Source organism: Ambystoma mexicanum, chromosome 3p (assembly GCF_040938575.1).
Source record: "Ambystoma mexicanum isolate Mex_15411 chromosome 3p, UKY_AmexF1_1, whole genome shotgun sequence".
In the NCBI taxonomy this organism is placed as follows: domain Eukaryota; kingdom Metazoa; phylum Chordata; class Amphibia; order Caudata; family Ambystomatidae; genus Ambystoma; species Ambystoma mexicanum.
In genome coordinates this window covers 254,387,816-254,410,460 of record NC_090925.1, presented here as the reverse complement: position 1 = coordinate 254,410,460, position 22,645 = coordinate 254,387,816, and the positions used below count along the sequence as shown (strand labels likewise).

At 48.7% G+C, this 22,645-nt stretch overlaps 1 protein-coding gene across 2 annotated transcripts in view; it reads left to right on the top strand.

Moving 5' to 3' along the window:
- LAMA5 (laminin subunit alpha 5) overlaps positions 1-22,645 on the top strand; it is a 670,647-nt gene that overhangs the window by 26,367 nt on the left and 621,635 nt on the right. For both annotated transcript variants that reach the window (XM_069650738.1, XM_069650737.1), the window contains exon 2: positions 1,892-2,044. In XM_069650738.1, the coding sequence (XP_069506839.1) occupies positions 1,892-2,044 (153 nt within the window). The remainder of the gene's footprint in view (positions 1-1,891; positions 2,045-22,645) is intronic.

The following is a 22,645-nucleotide window of genomic DNA, read 5'->3' as shown; positions in this document are numbered from 1 at the left end:
GAATTGCACGTTTCATTTGCGCATGTGCTTCCCAACTGCTATGCGCAGGCTGTAGCTTAAATGTGTTTTTTACGATGATGTCTTGCTCTGCATCTATTCTCCTGAATTCGATAGCCTGACACAATGCTGTCAGATGTAAGCCCCCCCCTCCCCCTCACGCCACTTGAGTAGTTTGCTGGCCATGAAATCATATCCTAGCATAGTGTAACCCATCATAGTCTAACGCTGCATGGTCTAGTCCAGCATAGACTGACCTAGTTTAACTAGGCATGGCATAGGAAGGCACATGCTGTCCATATATACGTTTGGCAGCAGTGTGCTTTGCTGCATTACGTTACTGGGTTTTATGTAGCAGTCCACTGCAATTTGCATGTTATCTTGGTGCTGCCAGCTGTGAAAAAGAGCAACCTGGGGTTTGGTTTGTGGGGTAAAGAGGGGGGGGGGGCGGAGGGGGATGTAAAATGGTGTCCCTGCAGTGTTGATGCATGCATTTCAGATTTACCCTTGTACTGTGTGCAGGTGTCTTTCTATGTGGTTTGTGTTGAGAACCCACGAGGTCTCTATAACCAAGGGGGAACCTTGTGTGACCATAGTGGAAGGATATATTGATTGGGATGGTTATACAGGCTGGTGCTAGGGATGTAGCGTTCTGGTGTTTGTTGTTTATTTACTTTGTGTGGGTAGCTTAGATGATATGCGTATTATGAGGTGGGAATATTCTATGCTATGACCGAAGTATGTAACCTTTTCAAATAAAACAAGTGAATGATTCCACAGCATCTTTTCAAGCTGTATCAGGCACCCAGTTCCCCATAGGAGGTCCTGCAGCCCTCGCCCACACAGGCACCCTTTGAACCACAGAACACTGCAATACCTGCATATAGCGCGCCTCCTGTCCCTCGATAGAATGTCACTCAATCATTTCCTGTAGCGGGCAGGCCCCTGCCCACAAGACCTACACACTCATGTCGTCCTTGTGCCTGTGAAGGGCAGCGGGTCATCCATAGGAGAGCTACACGTGTGCTTGGTGTCAATCCACGCATGAGACCACCGCACCCCAGCAGTCGCCAGGCCCAGTAGCATTTCCCCACCCCCTCGTCCGATGCAGCACTCAATTGATCGCAGTTAACTGATGGACTGGGCAGCGTCACCGTGGTTCTACTAGTGGGTGCAGCGAAAGGGGGGCTAGTGGGGAAGGTCCTGGTTCCTGTGAATGGCTGGAGAATAATTGGGGGGGGTCGGGGGGAACCGGTGGTGAGTTTCCACCGGGAGACTGGTCCCTCCAAAAGTGGATAGGTAGGGTGCATGCCTAACTTCCTCCTGAGGCCCATACCGACTACTTGGCACATTTTCTTTTAAGTGGCATAGACATAGTAATATATACGTTAATCAACTTTAAAGCTGCCTGTGTACACGCACCGAAAAGAAACCTCCTGGGAGAACAGTAAAATACACTTAATCGTGTCCCAAAATCTGTCTCACCTAACACACGTCTTCTAACCTACCATGAAGTAAGGGGCTGGGAGACAAGCTATAGGGCAACACTTCTCAAGGAACGTGAAGAGAGCGTGCCTACACCACAGGCGGTGTGGGGACTACACGAGGGTGTAAATGGAAGGGGAGGGAGGGGCAGGAGGGGTATAGGAATACCACCCTATGAAGTAGCATATCGTATGGGGCAAGTTGCCCTTCCCTGTACTGCAGTGTAGCTACTTTACGCGGTCCGATTGCTTGGCCCAGTGGCACCTTTGCTTGAAGAGTTTTCTGGCTAGAAGTCAAAAGGATGCCCCCACTGCTGAACAGTGGTGGATTGGAAGTGCAGTTGTCTTGCAGTTGGAGATGTGATTTCCGCGAGCACCTTGCTAACCTCTCCTCTTCTCCCGTTTAACAGGGACAGTACTGCGACATCTGCTCGTCTGCGATCAGTGATAAAGCCCACCCCATCACCAACGCCATCGATGGCACCGAGCGCTGGTGGCAGAGCCCGCCACTCTCCCGGAGCCTGGAGTTTAATGAGGTCAACGTCACCCTGGACCTTGGACAGGTGAGTCGAGCAGAGGGCACTCGCTGGGCTTGTGCAGGCACTTTTTAGATAAAATGAGTAATGTGGTGCATGGATCCGTCCCATATCATCCTGGATGGGTGCCCTCGATTCATGTAATGGATAGCGAGTTCTTTGCCTCTCAAGTGGAGGTTAGATGTATGGCACCCTGTCTACATTGCCCGAGCTGCGCAGGGGTAGCTCCTGCCTACTGGTGCCCAGGAGTTGCTTTTACTCCTGCCCATACAATCTTTATTTTCATCACTAGCTTTCTGTCAGTAGAGCTCCTAGAGGGCATTAATTGACCATAACGCACGTTACAGGCTATTTACGTTCTATATTCTATGCTCCGTGACTTTGTCCCGTGGTTTAATATCAAGCTGGCGGCACTCACACTGAAACTGACTTATGTGAGGAAATACACCGCCCCGGCCCCAGCCCACTAGTGGTTTTGGCTTGCACTGTGTTCAGAATGTCTTTAAATGCAATATATAGTTAAACACAGACTACAGAGTGGCTGGTGACGCATACCTGTGATGTGCTGGTACTGGGGGTGTGTGCACTGTACCCCACAATTTGGTACGGAGAGTCACCCCAGCTCCATCGATTAATTTTTTATTTGATTTTTTTGTTTTACCACATTTGAATTAAGAAGCTTTATCAAATCAAATACATCGTTGATGGTCACACACGCGCAGAAAAGGGAATTGGCAGTTCAGTTCAGGGGGGGTGTCAGCCACGGCCAGTTATGCTTGAAATTCAGACCATTTGTCCTTGGGTTTGGCGACACTAGACATTAAGGTGATCTACAATTCTTCAGTATAATTTGCCCAGACCATGTCCTTCAGTCATCTCTCCTTCGAGGGAGGCGGTTTGTGCATCCACCTCGTCAGTATTGCCCTCTTGGCCAACAATAAACCAAGTTTCAAGAGTCTGTGCTGGGGTACACCCATTCGACCAACGTAGCCAAGCATGCCATCGCTCCCTGATGAATCCAGCTGCCCCACTAGTATCTCGGTCAGACTGGCCTTTACGGTCTTCCAATATACATACAGTTTAGGCAGGACCAAAGCATAATGCAGTAACTGAGCATTGCTATCTCTGCACCTGGGACAAAGATTAATCTCATTGATACGGAACAAATTCCACCTCGCCGGACGGGTAGTATAGCCTGTTCAAAACTCTGAAATGTATAAGCCTGAACTTTGAATTCAGTGAAACCCTTTTTGTCAATGCGCAGTGTGCCCTCCACTGAGAGTCTGTGAAATCTACCAGAAGGTCTGTACCCCACTTGAAGCATGCATTACTTGGAGTGCCAGCGTCTAAAGATTGCATGTTTACATAGCGTTGAGATACTTTTCTTAGTGGTGGCCCCTTGTAATACGTATGATCGACATGGGTGTGATGGGGGGGGGGGGGGCCCTGGAAAAGCCGGCCAGTGTGCCTGGACCGCGACGCATCCGTAAATAGTGTCTACATACGGTTTCCTCGTACAGACGTCCTGAACACCTCCCGTTCTACAAAACGGCCATCCTTCTATAAGTCGCCAGCCGTGCGGACGCCCGCTGCACTCCAAGATATCCCACAGGGGAAGAAACCTGTCGTATAGTGGTGCTTGGGTTCCTCTACCCATTAGCCTCTTCCATGCCTCCCAGGTGGCCCACACCGGGTCTAACCGTTGCTGCGCCTCATGTATTCCGCCAACCAGAAGGGAGGTCAAGGACGCTGGACCAGCGCATACTTTTTCCATTCGTGAATATGGTAGTGTGTAATAGGACCTAGCCCAGTAGGTCGCATAATGCTCCTGCGCCAGAATAAAATACATTTCAAAGTCGGGCGCGCTCTACCCTCCTTCCTCGTATGGTCTGGTCAACTGTGCCCACCTAACTCGAGCTGCCCTTCCGGCCTATATAAAAGTAGTGCATTCCGTCTTAATGTTGTGGAACCGCTCTCGGCTTGGCAAAAGTGGGATACTGTGAAACATGTACAGTAATTTAGGAAATATCACCATTTTAATTTAAGGATACCCTCCCCGCCGTGGACATCGGTATTGTCCCCCACTTGTGTAGTTTAAGCTTGAAGACCCCCACCCCTCATGTCAGACCCATAGTTCAGTTCTCGAGTTTGACCAGGGGTATGTGCTACCACTAACCCTAAGTAACGAATCGAATGTGAAGCCAGTTTCAGCCCCATTGTGTGAGTAATTACCTCTGTTTCGGAGGTCAGGGGGAACATTTCTGACTGTTTTTAATGCTCTTTTGTTATTCAGCTTTTATACTGTGTCAGTCACCACAGTAGTGGTCGTAGGCAGCGCAGGGAAAGTGCCGGAACCCGCTAAAAAATGGCTGCACAACCCGTTCTTCTCGATGATGTGCGTTCCGAACACTCAGTACTGGGGCTGAATACAGCAACTGCCGAAGCCTCCCGTGCAGTTTAGGCTGTTAAAAGACCTGCCATTTTCAGACATCTCTTTATTAGGGTGAATATTATGACCAATCAAAACGTAAGTGTCCATTCGCTTGAAAGGTTTTCTTACTGAGTCACCATTATAAGACATGTTTAACGTTTAAAATTGTGGACATTATGTTGTTCCCATAATGCTCTTTTGTTTTATGCAAATCACCAGGATTGGGTAGAAACCTGCAAATGTACCTGCAACTAGCTGACTGTATTGTGCTATCAATGTAAAATATGTATATTGTACCTCCCTGCAACTCGCCCCCTGCAAGTAACAGCGCCACGATGCCAATGGGCTGTTTGTGCGCTATACAAATGTAAAAAATGAATATAGAGCTACTGTGTTGTGCAACCTGGTCGGGAGCCCCGCCCCTCCTAAGTGACAGTTCCCCCAATAAATGTTTTCCATTTCCAGCACTGTGCGGAGGAGGAGAAAAGGGACTAGGACAGGAACGGGGAAAGGGGAGCAGATTTGTAACCTCCACTGAGGGAGAGGGGTGAAAGGAAGGCCGGAAGGAGGGCTGTTTGTGATGATTTGAATGTCTGAGATCGAGCCATACATTTGATCAGAAAAAGGAGCACTCGTAATGCTCGTGAGTGAGAGTGTATAACTCATGAGGGAAGTTGCTAGCGTAAGTAACAAGCTAAAGTAAAAAGTGTGCTGGGTGATGGCGGGTTATTTATTATTAGCGACTTGATGTAGCACTGCATACCCCCATTGCTCTAGCTTCTAAGCACTCTACCAGGGCAAGCTGCACAGCATCGTCCTGCTCGCATAGCTAGCGTGTTGCCCCTGAGCTATCCTCCTGACCATTTTGTATGGTTGATCTTCCTTTGTTCATCAACCCTTCTGTATATTTTTTGGGGGGTCAGGGGCTATTGTGTTCCGTCATGCTGTGCCTGCATGTGAAGCCCCTGGGGCACTTATACTCCCATAGACCCCGAAATTGAGGCGGGGGAGGTGACTGTTGGCAACTTCCCATGGGGATGTGAAATATGCCTTTCAAAGTCAACTTTAATGAATAAATCGGGGCACTGGGGATTTACCCTGGTGAGTGTTCTGTAGGTTTTAAGCTGTGTGCGCAGTTTCTTACCCAAAGGCTGCAAGGGAACGAGGCCCAACCTTGCTCCTCAAAGACCGCCTTGTTCCTGCCCCGGTTTCAAGTCGTTCTTCTTGTCCTGGTGAGCACGCGTTGGGCAAAGAGGCTGCCGTGTGAAGCCTGGAAAGTGATTTCGCCACAGCATGCCACCCAAGCCTAGGGAGGCAAAGTGCTGCTTCGTGGTGCCTTAAGAAGCTGTTTGTCTTTGAGGAAGAATGGGCTTTATATCTTAGAAAAAAGGGGTCTGTCTAGGAGAACTTGAGGGTGTGGGGAGGGCGGCTGAGAGGGAAGGAGGGCACGGCAATACCTGCCTGAAGGGTTGGTAGCCTTTTTTTTTTTTTCGAGGGCTGGGCCCAGAAGTGTTAGGTTTCGAGCCCGGGGTGTAAAATGCCTTTGGGTTTGCCTTTAATAGATGGGCATGGTTTCTGCTCCCCAAGCCTGCAGTACACTCCACGCTCCGGCCCACCTCCCCCACCCCCCCATTGCTTGCCCAGGAGCTACTGTTTAGGATGGTGTAAGACCAGGGGATCGGTAGAAGCGAAGACGGCTGCGGCGATCATCTAGGCCGGCGCGGTCTGGAACTCTAAAGGCAGTGCTCGGCTAATGACTAGGGAAGGATGGCACTGCCACCTCGGACGGGCCTTACTGATGGCTGTGCCAAAAACTGCCTAAAAAGGAGCTGTGCCAAAAGTCTATCTTAAGAGACTGACCTTGGCAGAAGGCCTCCGCGTGGATCCGAATGCAGGAATGGTGCCCGAAGGCAGCCGGAGACGCAGAGCATCTCTGGCGAGGAAGCTGCCCATTACTCCACTAGCAGGGGCATGGCACTATACCAATCTGCACCATGTCTGTAGGGTGCGGGAGCATAGACTGGTCAGCTTGCCAAGGATGGCAAAGTGGTGGCACTGGCCTGCGTGCGATCTCCAAGGAGACCCGGGCATCACGTAGACGACCCTTGAGCTTGGTTGTGACCTTGATGTAAATAAACCAACTGGCATTATTCTTTGGGCACCTACGTACGCTCTGCTCGGCGGCGGTGCTGCCGCCTCTGCTCTAGTCAGCTCTTTATTCACAGATGGTGAGACTACGACAACATACCTGCAAAGCTTCCCATCGTCCTCTTTTCTTCCTTTTCAAAAAGTATGAAGGGATCCCGCCTGGCCTCATTTCTGCATTTCTATGGACTCTAAGCACACGCTGAATGCTGACGGCCTGAGTGAGCGGAATCTTAATGCCAAAGCCGCCTTGGCAGAGCTGTTGGCGTTTGAGCATGGCCGAGCATTCGCGTTACCCATGGCATCCCCTGGCAGAAATCCCTGGGCTGTGGACGAGCACTGTGTGTCCTTGTCCCTGAGGCCTGCCTGCCTTCCTACCTAGCCAGTCCCTTAAAATGGGTGTTTGGCAAAGCACCGCCTTTTAGACTGTTATGCGCAGGACTGCTAGTGCAACTGACTTTAAGGCGGGTCATGGGTGGTACGTCCTCCTCTCACCCTTTGCCCACCACAGTCTTGAGCCTCTGGTCATTTTGTGGTTGAACCTTCCAAGGGGAAACTACTGAACAGTGGTTTCAGTGCAAGCGGTGAGGATGAGCAGAGTGGGGGAGTCTGGAAAGTTGGGGAGGAGCTGCCTCTTTTAGAACGGGGGCTTGCATAGGACGGCAAGAAGGCGCACACGATGCAAAGCACATCGTATCCATTTTCTTAGCTATACTAGGAGCAGGATAGGTCACCGCTTCTGAGAACCACTGCAGGGGGCGGGGGGGATTGCGAGGCCTCACACAGCCTCCACTGTGTTCTTCCGAGGTTTATTTTTAGTTTATTTTTAGTTGGGGCTATTGGGTGGAGTTCACGCCCCCTGTAGGCAGAAACTATTGCATTGGAGTAGACATGGAGAGAAATGGCATATGAGGAGGGCCTCCTAGCTTGTAGGTGTTTGGTTATTTGCCAATCCATTGACTGCCCCTTGCCATGATAATCCCTATGGTAGTTCCTGACCCTCCCTGCCCAAAACACCTTCTCATGGGTACTCTTTGAGCTTGCTTTAGTCAAGCCTTACCATCACACTTTTCACTTGCAATGCCAGTGTTTTATTTTTTATTTTTATGCAGTCTTCTGACAGTGAATTGGAGCTGTAAATACTCAGCGGGTGCAAAAAAATGTCACCAGGTCTGTCTTCAGCCACTTCATTTATAAGCACTGAAGTCCTGTGAAAAACAAGCATTGGCAAAGCCAGCAGTTTTGGCTCTCGTATAAGTATTAGAGATAAACTGGTGGCATTGTGCTTGTTTTTCTTGGATTGCATGTTGTGACAAGTGCACGTTTCCAGTATGGAGCTGAAGTTTAAAGCTCTTCAGCAATTCCTTTACAATAGTGTAACCATTGTTCTGCCAAACGCCTAAGGTGCTGGGCTGGTGGCAAAGATTATTTAAGGATTTTCTTTTTCAATGCCTTTGGTGTAATCAGTGAGAGGTCAAAAATGCGAAGCGGTCAAGTAGAAGTTTTCTCACAATTAGCCATTTTATTGAACAGTAAGGGTGAAATAAACACCCAACTCTAACAAAATCAGAACTAAAGAAAACTCACCTAATGCCCAAATATCTGTCCCCCACACCCATACATACAAAAGACTCATAAAAGGTAATGTAACTGTTAAAAATCCAAAACATAACATGTATGTGCATTTAGAGAAAATATCAACATAAATCCTTGTATCCAGGGTTGAATCATCCCCTTCCCCTGGATCAGGTCAGAATATTTCCAACTTAGTCAAGATTAAGCAAGTTCTTTCAATAAAATTCCAATCAAAATATGGCACACAGTCTTGTTCTTTTCATAGAATCTTTGTTTGGCAACACAAATTGTCCTATTGTCCAATAGGGTTCCTTATTCTCCACGACAATTGTCAGTGTCAAAGGTATTGTTTGATAAATCAAAAAGACTTCTTCATTTGCAAACACACTTTGGTCAGGATGGTATCACAACAGTTCAAGCATGCCATCTGATATACTCTTGCTTTGGTTACAACCTGCAACCACACTGCGGTACTTCAACTTCTCCTGGTCCACTCGCCTACCAGGACTAACCTAAGTTCCCTTTCCTGGTTTACTCGCCTGCGAGGACAAAAACCTCTACAACTACTATCCGTACCTTGTGGTTAGGTTTGCTTCAAACTTTTTAAACTTTAATCTTTTACTGGGAAAGCTACATCAACAACTGTTTCAAATAAGTTTCACGCTGGTTCACTTGCCTGTGGCAATGCAGATTATACGTCTCTCCCCCTGGACAACTTCTCACAAGGAAGGGTTTCCTTCTGCCAACTATCTTCTTTGCTTGCCTCTTGTCTTAGCCAACGTTTGTTACAATATCATTCTAACAGTAACCTTTCACACACAGTACTGCACCTTCACCTTGTTGGAATATTGTTACCTCTTGGCTTTGGCATTGATGGTTACAATATTTTGTTTCACTTTGTTTACCCCACTAGTTCTTTTCACCTTTGTTAAGAATTGTCCCCTCTTGGCTTGGACAAAGGTAGTTACAATGTTTGTCAAGTCTTGCCCCTTCTGGGTTTGGACAATGGTGATTACAATGGTTCTCTTCACTCGCCCTCTTAAAGCGATAATTGCGCCCAATTCCCCATAGTTTATTAACCCTGTATTCAAAATCGTTCTGATCAGTTTGGTATTGGAAAGCACTACGCTGTATCAGTTGTCGGGCAAGGAATGCCCTGGGTTCACCCATGCATGGCCAACTCGCTGGTCTGCTTATGCGTCTCCTCTGGACCCGATCTCTGGTTTTCTGCTTTCAGTGGGGGCGAGGGGAGTACCCCTTTTCTTGACAGCTCCGGTCAGGTTTCCTTCTCTCGCCCTTCTGCAGAATGAACTTATTTCACTAAAGTACGCTCTGGTGAATGCCAAACACCAGAGCAACATGAAGAGGGGGGAGAACCTTTGCCTGCCTCCAGCAGTCCGTTTCTTTACTGCTTCCCGCTGTGCACAGGCTGCACTTCGCGGGACTCACAACTCATGTCACAGCTTTACCACAGCGTCCCGCTTTCACATAAGCGGCAACCTTCTCTCTTGCACTGCATTCAAACTACTGCTTCTGCCACCTCTCAGCTCCTGCTTCTCTTCTTGATGGCCTGCGCCTGAAGGGGGATGGCGGTACCTGGGGACAATCAATACATGGTTTTTCTTTCTACTTTGGCTGGAACAGTGGCACCGCAATATTTAAACTATAACCGGACAGAAAGACCAATTAGAAGTAACTGGATGCTCTCCTGATGATCTACTAGTATATAGTGGGGAAACCAGTGTAGAGGAAAAAAATAGTATTGTGAAGTAGGCGGGCTTGAATGAAAATAATAAATGGAATTTGTGTTACCATACCAATCAGTACATGGATGATTTCTTAGAGGACATAAATACGAACTAAGAATGGAATGAAACTGGCTGACCCTGTTTTCTGATAAGCTCTTACCTTGGCGCATTGGGAAGGGTATCAGAGAAAATTGACCTTTGCAAATCAGTCGGGTACTGCCACCAATGGACGCAGCCCAGCCTGAACTGGTAGACCAGATCCCCTCTGCACGGAAATGCAAGCAACCGCATACATATGGCAGCCTTGTTGGGCCTCATCAGTGAGGTGAAGCTTGGTTCCCTATGGCGCAGCGAGCAAGGGACCCACGTTCCAGCAATGCCAGAAGTTGGGATTCATTCCAAACCTTCCAGCCATCACCTCTTTTGTTTTTGCATAAGTCACCCTGAGTGGGACGTATATGCACAGGTCTGGGTCCTGAGCCGGCGGGGAACTAGAGACCCAAGCTACTGATCACTGATTCGGCCCAATGAGGCCGAAACATGTCTGGGGATGCTTGTGGTGTCGTGCAGAAGGGGAAGTGACCAAGCCGTTCGGGCTGGACTGCCCAATTTGGAATGGCACCAAGCCGGATTTACATATGGTCTTTCCCCTTCTGTAATAGCTTGGCAGGCTGAAGAACGATGGTCTGGAGGGTTGCCCAGAGCAATGCCAGAGGTTCAGATTAATTCAGAACCTTCCAGCCATCACCTCTTTTGTTTTGCATAAGTCATCCTGCACCGCCAGTTGCCCTCCTTCTGCTATCCTTAATGAGTTTGAATACTGGACGGAGCTCTGTCGTGGGGGACCACCTTAATGCCCATGTAAAATCCATGATGTTGGGAAGACGTCAAAGGAGCGAACGATGTCCCTGTGTGGAGGTGGTCCTTTGACAACTAATTAAATTAACAAACCAAAAATAACCACTTAACACGAACTAGTGGTTTAGCGTAAGGGGTACAGAGGCAACAGAGTGTACTCTTTATGTAGTGAACACTGTCAGCTGAAATGCTCCGTGGACTAAGCAGCATGTCTTGAGTGGCAAAGGCCATTTTTTTTTCCCAGGTACCCTTAAGCTGCAGTTGTAGAAGCCAACCTGAAGATCTGGGCAGTTGCAACACAGGAAATCCTACCCCTAACCTCTGGCGTGCATGGCTCAGATCCACCTTGCTATGATTTGCTGGAAACACCACTGGACAATTAATATCTATGAAGGTGGCATTCTGAGGGCACTGGCATATTATGGTGTGCCTGGCAAAGTGCTACATATGATATGATAGTTTATTTATATAGCGCCTATACACCATGTGTTTCAAAGCGCTTCAAGGCAAGGGAGGGAACAAGGGGAAAATACGATGACATACTTACAGGCCATGAACAGTAAGGATGTGAAATTAACTATCTTACTTGGGCCTGATGACATTTCCGATAGTGCAAGAGCTAAGACATAGTTATGGAAGAGAGGAAGGGAGGGGGAGAGTGGGAAGGAAATGGGAACAGACAGGTCACTACCATACTAGGCCTGATGACATTTCCGGTAGAGCCAGAGAAAAACAAAAGATGAAGAGAGGGGTGCAGAAAGGGAGGTGAGGAACAAAACAAGTGACTATCGTATTAAGCCTGACAACGTTTCAGATAGTGCTGGAGGGAGGAAAGGATCAGTAAGGGGATGGGGGAGCAACAGACGAGGTTGCTGTCATACTAGTTCCAGGGACAATTCTGATGGGATAAGTGCATAGAAGAAAGTAAGGGGAGGAGAGGAGAAGATGGGAAAAGGGAAAAGAGGAGAGAACAGAGAGTAAGCAGTCAAAAAGAGTGGAGAAGCAAGAGGGGGAGCGAATACAATTGCAGACGTCAGTAGTAACTCAATGTTGCAAGCCAGGATACAAGATGAAGATGGGAACGGCATGATTCAGGGCCACCATGAGTACAAGATGCAAAGGAAGTTCAGCATGAGAGTTGAGAAACAGTGATGCACCGTGAATGAATGAAGTCCATAAAAGTCAAATCCAGCATTGGCCACAAGACGGTGATGTATCAGGACAGACTCCTGCAGAAGTAGGCTGGAGGGAGTAGGGGGCAAGGTAGAAGAATCACGCAAACCAGGCAACACCTGTGTGCGGGAAGGGGGGCACAAGGGAAGAACAGGGGGGGCGCAGAGAGGGGGGGAAGGCCTGTGGGATAAGAGGGTGTAAACACATGTTGATGCATGCTTACCTGCCATCTTAGCAGGGGGTCGGACCCTGGATCCTCCTGGTCCGAACGGGTCCAAACAGGAATTGCCCTTTTCTTCATCAGCCCTTTGCTTCAGACGCCCGGGCCAGAGACACCCTTGATCTAAGAGTTAAGAGCAGGAAGGAAAAGTCAGGGCTAAGAAGGTGGGTGGTGCTTAGGCCAGGTGACCTAGATCCACTTGCACCTGCTCCCCAGCTGCAAAGGAAAAGAGACTGGAGGGCTCCATAAGTAGGGAAAAGAGCGGCACCCAGGAAGGCACCATGTGGGCAGGGCTTAGGCCATAGTGCATAGTGCTCTTCCTGGGTTTGTCTCGTGTGGAATTCCTCCTGGTTGCTTGGCTCATGGAAACACATTCTGCCCACCAGCCCATTACCACTCTGTCAATTACAAAAATAACCATGTATTTTCACCTAATTTACACTTGATCACTTGACTGTTGCAGAATGGATCACTGGTGATGTTGGTGTAGAGCAATTCCCGAGGAATCTTTCTGGCACTGCCAGACCTAGCACAAGGCAATTGTGGGTGAGTGTGACGGTGTGGCTGTGCAATGGCACAAGAAGTAGCAGGTGTGTGCCACTCGGCAGGGAAAGGCGAGTTGGCCAAATAACACTGCCCAGGGTGGCAAAAACGACCCCTCCAACCCTCCCTGCTAGAGTACAGTGGCTCCCCAATGAGTGTGGATGGTGTGTAGGTCTTCCAAATGGACGCTCTGCTGGTGTAGTGGGGCTCCCAGTAGAACCAGCTGGTGTAGTGGGGCTCCCAGTAGAACCAGCTGGTGTAGTGGGGCTCCCAGTAGAACCAGCTGTTGAAGAGTGGCTCCTAGTTGACCCCCTGTTGGTGTGGAGGGAAGGGGTTCATGTATTCCCCCCCCCCCCCGGCTGCTGCAGAGGGGGAGCTCCCTACTTACCCTCTGCGGGTGGGAAGTGGTTCACTGGAGTCCACACCTGTGGGTATAGGAGGGGGCCCCCCAGTCGGCCATCTGTTGGTGTGTGGGGATGGGGGCTCCCAGTGGTCCCTGTGTGGGTGGCGGAGGCTCCCAGTTGTCCCTCTGCGGGTGATATGATACCGCATTTATAAGGGGGCTCCCAGTGGTCCCTCTACTGGTGTGTTGGTAGGAGCCTCCCAGTAGTCCCTCTACTGGAGTAGGAAGGGGCTCCCAGCGGTCCCTCTACTGGTGTGTGGGAGGGGTCTCCCAGTAGTCTCTGCTGGCGTGTGGGAAGGGAGCTCGCAGTGGTCCCTCTGGGGGGAGGGGGGGGTCCTCCCTGTAGATCCGGTTAGTGTAGAGGTGGTCCCTGCAGAATACTGTGGCTCCGGTTGGTGCTTGTGGGGCTCGCTGCGCACCCCACTCTGGTGAGCAGAGCCCTCTCCCCCCTCCCCCTTCATGGGCTCCTCACTGCACACATAGTTGTGCAGAGGTGCTCGCTGGTGGCTCAGGTATGTCTCTGGAATGCCAGCCATTCGGACTATCGTCTGTACCTGGGGGGGCTTTTGAAATCTTTCCGGCCAGGACATAACTTGAAGGAAGGAAAATTCCTTTCCACAGAACGAACCCTTAAGTCTGCGCGAGGGCCAGCCGCTTCAGCAGTCTGTGTTCACAAAACGTAATTTCTTAAACTACCCCTTTTGCGGTTTCCCTTTAAATTAAGTAGGCTGACTTTTACAAGACTCCGACCTCCATAAAGGAGGCCAGCATCGTTAAAAGAAATAATTCTGGCTCAGTGTTCGTAGGAAATGTTTTTATTTTCGGTGTTTTGTTAACGCTTTGAAGCGGTTGCCTCTGTATGAGGTACTGCAGAAAACGCCAACAGTAAATGCAGTTTTCTTTATATAACATCAACGCTACAGAGGGGACTGGTGTGTGAGACCCTCCAGGATATTGCTGCATGAAATATTTTGCAGCATAAAAAATGCACGTTAAGCAGCACAGCATGGCAATGTTTTTACGGTGGCCTCTTAATCGGGCAGGGAGCACGTCTTAACAGTTTTGTATGGAGATATTAGTGATGGTACTGTTCTGGCATTAATGAGAGCAAAGACGGGGCTGGAAACTAAGCACCGTGTAAGGGAGGGAAGCAAGCTGTGAAATGGGGCTGCGAGGGGTTCGTTGATAATCCTCTGCTGTGTCTATTTAGCCAAATATACCAAGATTCAACTTCCTTCTGGGCCCCACAGCTGCTGTCCACGCACAATCAGTTTCCCCTTCAGACTCCCTTCACGCTGAAAGAGTGCCTCTTTTTCGCTGGAAGGCACACCCCACATGCCAAGGAGGGATGCGTCGAGTGGCTAGGAATGCACCTGGCACCATGTGCCTCCTATGCTATTCTCTTCTACCAAATTAAGGTTGCAGAGCTGCCAGAAAAAACTCCGGGGCAAAGACCCCATTTGGCTCCTGAATGCTACGCTTCCGGCGGAGCATTGGAGGCTCTGGAGCAGTCCCAGTTTCTTCTCATTGCTTGATCCGCTCTGGGGTCCTCTGTGTGTCACTGCTGGTTTGGGGCATGTTTTCACGGTCTGAGGACACGCAGCCCACAACCCAGAAAAGTGCTCCCTGGTCTTGGGGTGCAGGGCCTAGGCTCGACGCTGAGCTCATCTGTGACAGAATGTGGGGACCTTGTCCTTCTGCATCTATTCAGTCGCACTTTTGTTGGTCGTTCATGACTGAGTACAGGGCCCATTATAAACGGGTATAACTGGTATTGTCCACCTTCGTCCGACCTGCAAACACTACAATGGATCTGGCTAGTACCTTCATGTTGCTCCTGACTATGGACCGAATTCTTCTGACTGTTTGACTTTTTTCATTTTCAGAATCTTGCACAGTTTAGAGACTCGCAGGAAGCATGAGAGATTCTGCCAACTCAACCTAGCCATGCTCAAAAGAGCCCACCATGAGTCCGTTTCTCTCTCTTTCTCTCTTTCTCTCTCTCTCTCTTTCTCTCTCTCCCTCCTCTAGTAGTGCATCTTCCTACTGTTGTGCTCTGTGCTTCCTTGGTGAATCTGATGGACCAGACTTGTCAGGCTGCAATGGTGCCACTCTACTCTTGCATAATAATGACCGTGAAGCAGCACAGTGCTCCGGCAGTGCTGCTCTGTCCCCCAGACCCAGGGACTTGGCCACGACTCTCGCAGATCTGCTCTGAAGCCACGTTATTGCACGGACATGCAGTCCAGGCTTCATTCAACAAGCAGGCGACTTTCCGAAGAGACTGCAGTGCTGCCCAGCCTTCTGAGAAAGGGGTCTGCCCGTTGAAACGCAGGTTGTTTGTGTGTGTGATAACTTGGCTTTAGAACGGAATCCTCCTCCCTGGAAGCCGAGTTTATAACATACACGAGCAACCCACGTTTCAACAGACACTTTCAGCAGAGTTGGTATGGGAGACTGAATAGAGAAACAACCAAAGCCTCACATATTGCAGCTGTCGTCTTCTTCTAAATTATTGAATGCGTGGGCACACCCACGCAATTGCAGCTGTCAGAACTGGTGTATATGTCCTGCAATGCACATACTTTTTTTCTTAGGGTGAGCAGGGTGACTTATCAAAACTGCAGAGCCCAACTTCCATTATTCGCTGAAAAGGGTTTCTTATTCAATCACCATAAGACCATTTTCAGATTTAAAATTGTGGACGTTCTTATGTTCCCATGATGCTCTTTGCTTTTATGCAAATCCCCAGGATTGGGTTCTATGAAGACACTGTATTGTGTGAACTAGCCTCTCTTGCCGCAGCTCTGCCCCTCAAAGGATGAAGGGGTTTCCACGGTATGTTTAACATTTCCAGCGCTGCTGTGACGGGTCCAAGTAAATCTAGGCTGAGACTGGAGTGGGGCTGATAGTACATTGCAGAAGACTAACTACAGTGGTCACTGAATCAGAGCTTCTCTTAGTTACTATAACCATAGAATAATATTCGTGGTGTTTTATATAGCACTGGTGTCACCAGGAATCCAGTTTCAGAGGTTTTGGCAACATATGCTACTTATTACACACCGTGTGGTATTCCATTTATCGACCTGACCGGGGACTCGAACCAATGATAGATGGTATCCTGCTATTCCGAAGTAGGGCACATTGTTTGATTGCTCTTGAACTAAACCAATGGTAATCACTTGCTTGTTATAGAACATATGGTACAAGATTATTCGGACCTGTACGTAACCGGTGCTGCTATGATCCAATTTAGTGGTACTCAATTTATCAATCTCAAAATGAGCGCAAGTCCTGGCGCGCAAGAAGTGGAGAGCTACAGATTGCATACTCGCCTCTGCGGCAAGCACCCAAAGGACTGCATTGGCTTAGGGGAAACGGATGACTCAATGGAGAGTTGGGTGGGAAATGGAAACTGAACGAGAGTTGTACACTTCTTTAAAATCGCAATGGTTGTCCTTTGGAGTCAGCAATAGTTCTTGGTACAGTTGGTGTCCATGTAACAAATCTCCAAGGCTACAAGCAGGGGCTAAAGTGTTCCCAGCAGCTTTGATCTGTGCAGTCACCTTTGGTCCAACAGCAGGGCGATGCTACAATGCCCTTTACTAGCAGCAAAAGGGCACCGCATTGGTAGGGTATGGCATGGAAGAAGAACACTGTCACTTGGGCTACCTCACATCTTGACGAGAGGAAAGATTGGACGTGTTTCCCCCATCTTATGGGCACAATACGAGGCACTAATCGGACATGAGGTCATGGCAGTGCTTGGTACTAGAGGGCACTATCCAAGCGATTAATAGTCACCGTACCATAGTGAAATACAGTGCTGTGCTGAAACTAACTGGCATGCGTTCTATCCTGTTATAGACCGTGTAACCTGGGTAGGCAGGCGCGATGTGTGGGGTTGTAGTGTGCTTTGTAAGGCTATTTTGGACTAGTGTTGTCCAGAAGAAGCATTGATCCCAGTGAGCTATGTTAGGCGATACTGTGCCAGGGGAGTGATTTAGTAGTGAGGAGGAAGTGTGCTTGGCACCCAAAGAGTTATTTACAAACTGTGGGATGAATAAAACATGCCACAATGTATCGGTCAACGAAGAAAATGGCCCTTTGAAATATGGGGCGCACGGTATTCTTCTGGCAGCCCCTGCGTGCTGTGCTTTTCACGGTCTTGTGTGTGTTTTTTAATAGACCCAGCAGTTCCTGTTTATAAATCCTCTTTTATGTGAATTGTTACTTGAATCAATTTGTTTTCCGTTTAAAATGATAGCGGCTTATAAACGACACCGGATGAAAGCAATGGAGGCCCATTGGGTGATGAGAGGCTCCGTAGTGATGAACTGCTCAGCCTGTCAGATTCCACTCACTGTTATTAGGTTGTTGCCCTCGGCGACTGTGCATGATTGCCTCTGCCTTAATGTACAGAGTCTTGCATTGATGAACATAACCCTTCATTATTGAGCCTAGACCTTCATTCGCGGGCATGTCTCTACATAATTGTGGGTATTCCTGCACTATCTCACACAGGCTTCCTTACTGTGTATGCGCCTCCCTTTGTGCCCTACGCTCAGTGATGGAAATGGAAACCATTTACTAGGGGAACCATCTCATCCTTGGGATGGGGCTGTTGGGAGGACGGTGTGGGCCCAGGCTACGTCACCCAATACACTATAACTTCATAGAATCCAATCCTGGCGATTTGCATAAAAGCAAAGAGCATTATGGGAGCATAAGACTGTCCAACATTTTTTTTTTTATTTTATACATGTCTTGTAGTGATTCAGTAAGAAACCCTTTGGATTGAATAATGGAATTGGGCTGTGCAGTTTTGATTGGGCACACTACCCATCCTACGAAAAAAATGTCTGTACATTGCAGGCCATGTATACCAGGTTGGACAGCTGCAACAAGTATGTGAGGCTTTGGCTGTTTCTCTATTCCGTTTCCTGTGCAAAGCCTACTGAAAGTGCCTGCTTGTTGAAACGTTGTTTGCTTGTGCATGTGATAACTCGGCTTCAGTGCAGATTTCACTTTGCAGGGAATATCCTGTTCTCAAGCTGAGTTATCACACTCGCAAGCAAACTACGCTTCTACGAGAAGACCACTTTCAGATGTCTTGGCTGTGCTGCAGAGTTTTCTGAAAGCTGCCTGCTCGTTGAAGTGCACGCCCGTGCGATAACGTGGTTTCAGGCAGCCTCTGGGTCTCGGGACAGGGCAGCGCTCAGCAAGGCTTGTTTGCCGGAGCACTACTCCGTCTTGTTCCAAGCCATTTACTGCCTACACTTGTATTTAATATATATATTTGAAACAAAATTCATACCAGGCTTAAAAATATATGATCATCCAGTTTGGTTGCTTTTTATATAGTGAGCTACAGAAGAGGCGTATACCTTGGGTGCTCTTGAGTTGGTACACTATTTCCCTGATGACTTGTGAGTAGACCCACTGGCCATGCTGCATGCTAGACAGCAGGCAAACGAGTAGGCACAAGCGCACGTTCAAGCCTGCGCAGGGCATGCTGTCACGAGGTGGCCTCCACCCAGTAGAGCAGAGATTACTCAACTAGGCGCACTAGACACCATCTGGGCTCACGAGCCCGACAACTATCCACCCAGCAGCAGTGCATCCCCTTCACCTTGAACGATGGAAAACCCTTTCGTTAATGGAGCCCATAGAGTTAATGGGTGAACCATATGATGGCACCCAAAAGATATTGTATCTCGGACTCCTCAGTTGGCTTTCTCGTAAATCCAGTTTCTAGTTCGGTCGAGGGACAGCCCGTAACCTTCCATGGAGCTTATGCTTGATGGTCAGAAAGAGAGCCCACTGTAACCTTCCATGCTGCTGAGGGTCAATAGTGAGTGACGGCCGTAACCTTCCATGCTGTTCTCCTTCATGTTGGTCTGGTAGTTTCCATGATGCAAACTTGCATGCTCGCGGACTTCAGATCCTTCCGGCTACTAAGGGGGAAGACCTATGGCAGACCAGGCTCATTCATGTCTGAAATGCACTCGCTACCAGCAGGCCAAGGACTGGCTCAGATCCCGTCATGGTTCTGAAAGGCTACGACTTTTACCCAGTGCTGCTGAGAGGCATCGCAGGCAAGGCTTGGGCATGTACTGTGTCACAGGCCTAGCTCTGGCATGGTGTCGACAGGATCTATGTGATCACTACGACCACATATAATTGCAACGGCTGAAAATGCTGACTTTTTTCTTAATTGTTTTTTAATTAAACCCCCTTTACACCACATAGATATGGGGAGGGGAGACCCGCACAGCCTCCCAATATTACCATAATATCCCATACCCCTCATATATATATGTGGTGTAAAGGGGGGTGTTTAAAAAAAATCTCTGGTATTTCGGCCGTCGCAATTGTAAGGGCGACATTTTGGGCCATTTCCGTTTGGACGGATCACAAGCACAGCGCTGCCTCCTCGCAGTCCTACTCTCCGTCTCCCACTGTAATTGGCTCCCACGGACAGCCTGCCACGCCTGGGTTGGAAGAGCCGCCCCTCGCTTCTTTGGATGATGCAGTGGGTCGGAGCTGCCCGCGCTCCCTTCTGATGGAAGCTCCCTGCCTTGCTGCCTACGCCTTGGCCAGTATGTGTAACATTTTTCCACATTCGGCCTGCCTTTTCCCTCACCCCAGGGCCTGCTGAGGGAGATAACGGCGCTGCCCCTCCACGGCTCGCTCTTTGAAGCCCTCGCATGTTGGCACGGAGTGGGAAGGGAGGGCATTCCTGTTTGTGGAGGGCAAAGGGAGCTGGATGTTTATGTCACGGCTGTTGATTAGGTAGCCTTGAGTACACGCAGCTTTGATTGGACGCCAGTATTCTCGCCTCTCGGTTCTAGCTGGGGGTGAGGGGGGGTCCACATGGTATTTATCATTTATTTAAACACATTTTAATGTTTCTTTTGCACCAGGCCCGGCGCCGGCACACATCGCTCTCTGCCCTTAACCACCCCTTGCCACCCCACCTGCTGTGTACACTCGGGCGCACCCACGCACGCATTCAAACAAACCCACTTTTATTTCACATTCTTTTTGGTCCGGCGGGACTTCTGTCTGAGCTCCGATCCCGAAGTTGCCCCCAAGCTCGGGTATGTTCATCAAGGCTGAAGACGCCACCCCACTGCCTTGCAACAAGGCGCCTGCCCAGAGCCAGCCCCAGTACACCCGTTTGACTTAATTAAACAGGGTGCACCATCCGTAAGGGACCGGGCTGCCATGCTATTGCACCCAGAAAATTACAAAAGCCACTGCACTGGGACCATAAAGATGTGGCCTTTTACAAACCGATTAACTGGCCTCCTCTGGCGCCCACTCCAGAGTATGCCATAGGCGACCCCTGACAGAGTTTTAATAGAGCTCAGGCATTTGGGTGAAATGGGCCCGAGTAAGAGGCTGAAGAAATAACAACTGATCTACAGGAGGACAGGGGTCAGCAGCGGCTGAAGCACCTAACAAGCCCCACGCTGCTAATAAACCAGATGTGATCCCAGTGATGGAGGTGAAACGGGCGCAGCCCGACAGGTTTGTCTGCCGCCACTTCTTGTAATGTGGACCAAGGGCAGGTCTTCCGCGGTGGTACCAAAATAATGTAAAAAATCCAACCAAGTTTCTGTAAAAATAGGCTTTTTAATTAAGCTAGCACAAATACACAGCTAATACAAATGGAGGGTGGGGGAGGGCAGAGAAGCAGTCTTTCACAATGAAAGAGCACTCTGGGCTTGTATACTTGGATGCTCAAGAAAAGATTTCAGCAGCAAAATGTCAACTTTTAATCAATGTCTTTTAAAAAGTAGAGAAGGAGGCTTAAAAATCGCTAGGGTATCTTAAGGTGGACCAGGGGTACAGGTCTACTTCAAATACCTTTTTCAGTTCTTGTCTTTAAGGTTTTTCGGCATCAAACTGTGTCTAGGCCCTTTCGGTGTCTAGTTGGGGAGCAACATTGTTGGAATCCAATGACTGCAGTTCGAAGACCCTGAGGTAACAGCCGGCAGTGTATGTGGTCAGCAGCTCTGAAAGAATTTGCAGCCTCAGATGCGTAGAAGGGGAGACTTAAATTCAGTAGTGAGTGGACTCAACAACTGGCTAAGCATGGCATTGTAGTACTTCACCTGGGAAGGTTTGGAGATTGAAGAAACTGGTAGCTAGGCAGGTGGTGTCAAGTTGACCATTGGAAGAATCCGCGGGTCTCAAAAGCAGCCCAGCAAGGTTTCTGCAGCAACACTGGATTGCCAGTCATAACTGTAACCCCACTATAACAGCCATTGCCCCCCAAATATGGACAGACCATCACCTTATCTCCTTTACCCTCAACACTAAAAGAACCACAACTCTCACCCCTACCCCCGCCATACCCACTTTAACCAGAAATAAGAAAAATATCACAGTGGACAATATTCTGCCTCACATCCTACCCAAACTTAATTCTCTACCTGACCATACCGACCCAGGCATCTTAGTGGAGGAATTCAATAACGCTATGTCCACTGCCCTTGATAAAGTTGCTCCACTTAAATTTAGAAACAGTAAACCAAAAAAGCATCTAAACTCCTGGTTTACACCCCACTTAAAAAACTTAAGACTACAGAAAAGAAAATGTGAAACAGCATGGAACCGGCATCCTACCGCTGAAAACAAAACTAACCTAATAAACATCTCCTCACAATACAAAAGAGATATTATCCTAACTAAACAAGAAACCTATAACAATAGGATCACCCTAGCCAACTCCAGTATGAAGGAGCTATTCTCCATCCTAAAAGAACTAGAAACTCCTATCGCAGCACAGGACGACTCCATCAAAGATAAAACTTGGTGTACTGACATACAACTGGCACTAACCAACAAAGTGGCCAACCTCCAAACTAAAATTGCCCTAAAGAAAGCCTCATTACCAACCCAACCTCCCGTGGATAAAACCCCCACATCCAAACCTAAAAAACCTACCCAATTCCACTTCTCCAAGGTCTCAGTATTTGAGGTAGAAAAAACCATTCTGACTCTTAAACCCTCTAATTGCAAAGGAGACCAATGCCCCGCACAACTGATAAAAGACGCGGCTAGAGATCTAGCCCCCTTCATCACAAAACTTATTAATGCCTCCTTCACTACGGGCACCATCCCCCGCAACCTAAAAGAATCCTGGGTACTCCCCCTCCTGAAAAAACAAACCTTGGACCCCAACATCCCCACTAATTACCGACCCATCACCACAGTGCCTTTCTTACTAAAAATTTTAGACAAAGTAGCGTACACCCAAATCCAGAATTTCCTTGAGATAAACCACCTCCTCGGAACACGCCAATCCGGTTTCCGTCCGCAACACGGCACAGAAACTGCCCTGATTGACCTAAAGGCCCAAATAGACTCACTCGGAGACAAGGGCAAACTAGCTCTCCTTCTCCTTCTGGACCTCTCAGCCGCCTTTGATTTGGTGGACCACAGAGTCCTATGCAATCACTTGGACTCTGCGGCCCACTTCTCAGGGGAGGCTATAGTCTGGATACAGTCATTCCTT